This window comes from Atta cephalotes, assembly GCF_000143395.1.
Source record: "Atta cephalotes unplaced genomic scaffold scaffold00035, whole genome shotgun sequence".
Taxonomy (NCBI): domain Eukaryota; kingdom Metazoa; phylum Arthropoda; class Insecta; order Hymenoptera; family Formicidae; genus Atta; species Atta cephalotes.
The window spans coordinates 2,836,456-2,841,257 of record NW_012130099.1 but is presented as its reverse complement, the minus strand read 5'-3'; the positions used below and the strand labels follow the sequence as shown (position 1 = coordinate 2,841,257).

The window sequence follows — 4,802 nt, the reverse complement described above, 5'->3', positions numbered from 1 at the left end:
TCTCTCTCTTTCTCTCTATAAAAATAACTTCCAATTAATTTTATTATGTATTTATATCAGCAACAAGTAATTTTACTTTTTTGATTAATATTATATCTTTATCAGGTATCTTAGATAGTCTTTAATTTTTTCTTTTGTTCAAGAGTAGCTTGTTGTTTGAAGTACTTTCTCAAGGTTAAACAATTGAGCCTTTATTGGCACTCCTAAAATAATATAAAATAATTATTAAATTTAATAGATTTAATTTGCGAAAATTTGAATTATTTAAACACTGAGGTTTGTCAATCGTTACATTCAAAATTTAATTTAAATTGTGAGAGTAAAATAAATATTTTATATTATACCTTTCTTTTTGCTCTAAATTTGATTGTCTAAATACTGCTTCAAATGAAGTAATTTCTCCAATCTCGATTTGCTTTTACAACTCTGCCTTATGATTCTCTTTGCTATTAACTTCGATATTTCCTTCAACATCATCTTATATTCTATGTTTGATTTTACGTTTGATGTGTTCTGATACTCTTGCAAAATGCTGTCTTCCATTTTAACCGATACTATCTGTAGACATCAGCAAATGTTACTTTATGAAAAAAAGGAGAAAGGATGTGAACAAAACATTTCATTATTTTAATGTGCCACATATGACATAAAGTGTTAGTTTAACAGAGTGTTAGTTTAATAAAGTGTTTATTTAACACTCTAACCTAAATGATTGTTTGATATTATTGAATTAACTCTTGCAAATAATTTAGAAACTCGTTACTAGCTTATTTCCTATCGTGTCGTCAACAAGACTCGACACATCGCTGTCATTATATCACCTCTGCCATGCTGACTCTGCCACACTAACATACTGTTTTGCGATAAAGATGTCTGTAAGATCGTGCATACAGTACACACATAAATCGCATGAATCAATCAATCACTCGTAAAAGTCATCATTCAAATCTAAGCCCGGCTCAAGACAAAAACTCTCTGTCCTTGTGATTTGCGAATTTCGCGATTGTTTTTATCGCGCAGGAATTGCTATTTTACTAATCGAATGTCGCTTTAAATTCAAATTCGCATATCATATCTAGACAGATAACGCATTATAATCTGATGAACGAACGATAAATTACGCAACATGTCGAAATAAGTCTACGAATACATCGACATGCTAAGTATATGTTGCGTTCATCAATTGCATGCCTCATTTGCAAATTTGTGAGATTAAAAGAAAAACTCAATTTATTTTTTTATAAGAAATAATATATTAAATTGTACCGATATCTCAAATATATAACAATCTTCATCAGAATTCATAATAAAAATAATTCACATTTTTTTCGTATAATAACGAAATTGTCATTTCTTTTAAATTAATCAAAGTTTTGCGTTTTTTCGCTTACATAAATATGTTACAAATATGTATCATCAGAATTCACAATAAACTATAAAAATCTAAAAAATAATCAATGCAATTTCGTTTCTCAAATTAAAGCATTCCGGATGTTTTAGTCAGTACGAGGTTCTCAGTATCTCATATTTTTTATCCTTTGACGAACGCATCCTTTGTAGAAACAATTTTAAAAAATAATATTATACGTAAGAGACAAAATGTAATAAAATTAAATCATAAAAAATTAAGACTAGGAAAAATCAAAAGTAAGAAAATAGGAAAGATAGATTTTGATTTTATATATAAGATCGAAAATACCGCATTTGTTATTTTTAAACTGATGATTGCTGCAAAACGTGACCGTAATTTAAAGAAAAATAGAAGGACAGGAATAACAGAAACATAAAAATTGTGAAAGATAAAATATAAAGATAACACAGCACAGATCATTCCAGCATTTCAACGTTTCAATAATATTGCAATTAATGTTATAAATATTGCAACAATGTTACTGCAAGCTTCTGTGCTGTATGAAAATAATAAGAAATTAAAACTAGAAGAAAGTAAGTGATAAGAATAGGAGATTCTTATATCTATAAGCATATCGTTCCTGCATATCATTTTAAGTTGCGGGACTATGAAACAGATCATATAGGTGGACTTTTTGCGGAACAAGTTTACCTGCATCATTAGTTCCATAGTTTCGGCAACAGACTGGAAGAACGGCATCAAATTCGTATATTAGTGGCCCTTTCAATGTTAACGAAATGATGCTGACACTGCTTCTCGACGTAACCACAACGTTATTGGGATGCGCAAGAGATCATCCTGATTCTTCTGGAATCATAAAGCCCGATTACATAGATCGCAAGTCGCAAGTGAAACGTTTTTCAAATTGTAATAGATCGCGATCCGCAATACATAGAACGCAAGATGCGAAAGTTAAAATTCATTCAACTTTCTGCATCCTACAATGTATTTGCGTCCTACAACCATATTATAATTAACCATATATAATTAAAATACATTAGGTTAGTTTCTAGTTTTGCGATCTGCGACCAGCGTTCTGCATCTTATGATCGGGCTTAAGTGATTGTCATACGACCGGACAACACTAAGTGTTTCGACTCTTTGGCTATGCGAGCTTCTCGGCAGAGACAAATCGATCGACTCCACAAGGTAAAAGTTGGAAGAAATGGATGAAATTATAAACTGATAGCGCGCTTTGAAATTGAAATGATTTGGTTGATGATTGGTCCAGAAAAGACTATAAATTATAGTTAAATTATGGTAACTGCAACAATCTTTATAGTAATAACTATATTTATAATTTTTCGGTGCTGATGTATATATATATATTTTTTATAGAACTATAAATATAATTCTTTTTGCTAACAATAATAATCATAGAATACCATGTAATTATAGTTACAGTATTAAAAGTATTAAAAGTTAGAAATATTCAAAAGTTTTGCAAAGAAAGGACGCGTATCGGAGTCTTGCGCATGTCACTCGCAGTAGAAATTCTTGCGTTTCCATTTCTGATGGAGATGCGATTTCTGAGAAAGGCCTCCCTAATAAAATTTTCAATTGTGTTAATGTGGCATTTGAATGTCGAGGCAGTTTCTTTGTAAATATGAAAATGTCTCTCGGGAACTCGTGGTGTCTCCTGACTTATTTACGAGAATCGCGATCGATCTGGCTGACATCCCTGAAATTCAGGCCGTGGCTTTTACGTTTAAGCCGCTTTGGATGTTCGAGTCAAGGATTGCTGTTACTTAACCTTATAACATATTAATGTAAAAACGTGTACAGGTTTCTCCTGGAGTATTGAAAAATCGCTAAATATTCTTGAACAAGTTGCCTATTTTACATTTTTTATATCCGAAAGTCCCACTAATTTCCATGTAAATTTTCTCTGGAACTTTTTTTTATTATTAACCTTTTGCGGATCGGTGATTCCATTTTGTAAATTGCTCGATTGCATTTTTATTTATGCATTTTTATGAAACTTGGCCTATGGGATAGTTTTTAATAATTTCCTTCAAATCTGTGAGGTCAAAAATAAAAAATTCAATATGGTGGATGAAATTTTTAAAAATAATCTTCTGATCATCATACTCATATATACAACTCGATTTTTTAATTGTACATTTTTAATTTTGAAGCAAAATACGAAGTTTCGAATTTTGTTTTATTTAAAGTCATCAGTGCTACACAAACAGATAATAATAAAACTGATTTCCAAGTTGATTTTCAAATTCTAAATATGAGCCTTGTAACAATTCATGGAGGTTACTACTTTTTTAAAATTCGACACTTTCGGGCTACATTCAAACTCAGCAATATCAAAAACCTCTAAAATCTAGTTTCAAAATAGTTAGATTATTTTTTGAAATTTGAATTTTAAAACGTGCTGCTAAAATCGAATTCAACCATCAAAAACGTTTAGAAAATAAGATATTCTATAAATTACTTTGTTAGAAAACGCTGATCCTCAAAAAATTAAGTACCTGTGCTATCTATTAACTGTCACATAAAAAGTTTTTATTTTACTGTTGTATTTTCATGTTATTATTAATTACTGAAGTATAAAGATATACACAAAGAAGAAAAAAAAAGGAAAATTTAGAATTTTATTTAATTTTTGATTAAAATGTAAAAAAAAATATACAAAGGAAAAAAAATTCTTAAAGTTTAATCCTAAATATTACATAAAATATTTTCAAATAAAGTTATGTTTTGTTTCAAGCAAAACTATTAAATTAAAAAAATAAAAAGTTTTTTTCAGTACAAGTAATTTAATTCAGATCAGATATAATTTACAGTTCTTCTTTCTTTCCCCCCCCCTCCTCTCTCTCTCTTCCTCTTTCTCTTTCTCTCTTTTCTAATTAAAATTTTCTAAATTAAAATGTTTCTCATTACTGAAATGCAACGCGTTGCGGTTCGCCTGCAAACCAATCAAGCTATCCGCCAACCTGTCCACGTGTCCTTCCATAATGGTGATCGATTCCGCGCTGACCGCAATTGCGTACTCGTTTATTGTCCGGCAGGTGTGACCAAGGCGGAGCCGATCGCCAACCGAGGCATGGCCAGCAGCACGGAGGACTACGGTTCCGAGCTACAAGAGCTGCAGTGGGGTGGCGGTACCACCGGGACGCACTTCCTGCGTGGCGCCGGTAGCGGTTCTCACTACCTGCGTAGCGGCACCGGTGGCTGCTACGAGGCCGAGGATCTCGAGCCCGTCACCACGAGTCGGCATCATGGCGGCCAACACCGCGGCTACTACAGTCCGCCTGGCACCAGCTATACCATCGTCGAGAGGCCGCCCAGCGCGCCCCATCATCACTCCTCGCATGCGACCCCCTACAGATCGCACCGGGGTCACGGAACCACCGGCCTGAGACTGCCAAGGCACACG

General features: G+C 32.9%; 1 protein-coding gene across 1 annotated transcript in view; it reads left to right on the top strand.

The window, feature by feature from the left end:
• The first annotated feature begins 4,469 nt into the window (after positions 1 to 4,469).
• The window catches only part of LOC105621639 (whirlin), a 90,897-nt gene continuing 90,564 nt past the window's right edge, over positions 4,470 to 4,802 (top strand). Inside the window, exon 1 of the mRNA XM_012203107.1 lies at positions 4,470 to 4,800. Coding sequence (XP_012058497.1) covers positions 4,470 to 4,800 — 331 coding nt within the window. The remainder of the gene's footprint in view (positions 4,801 to 4,802) is intronic.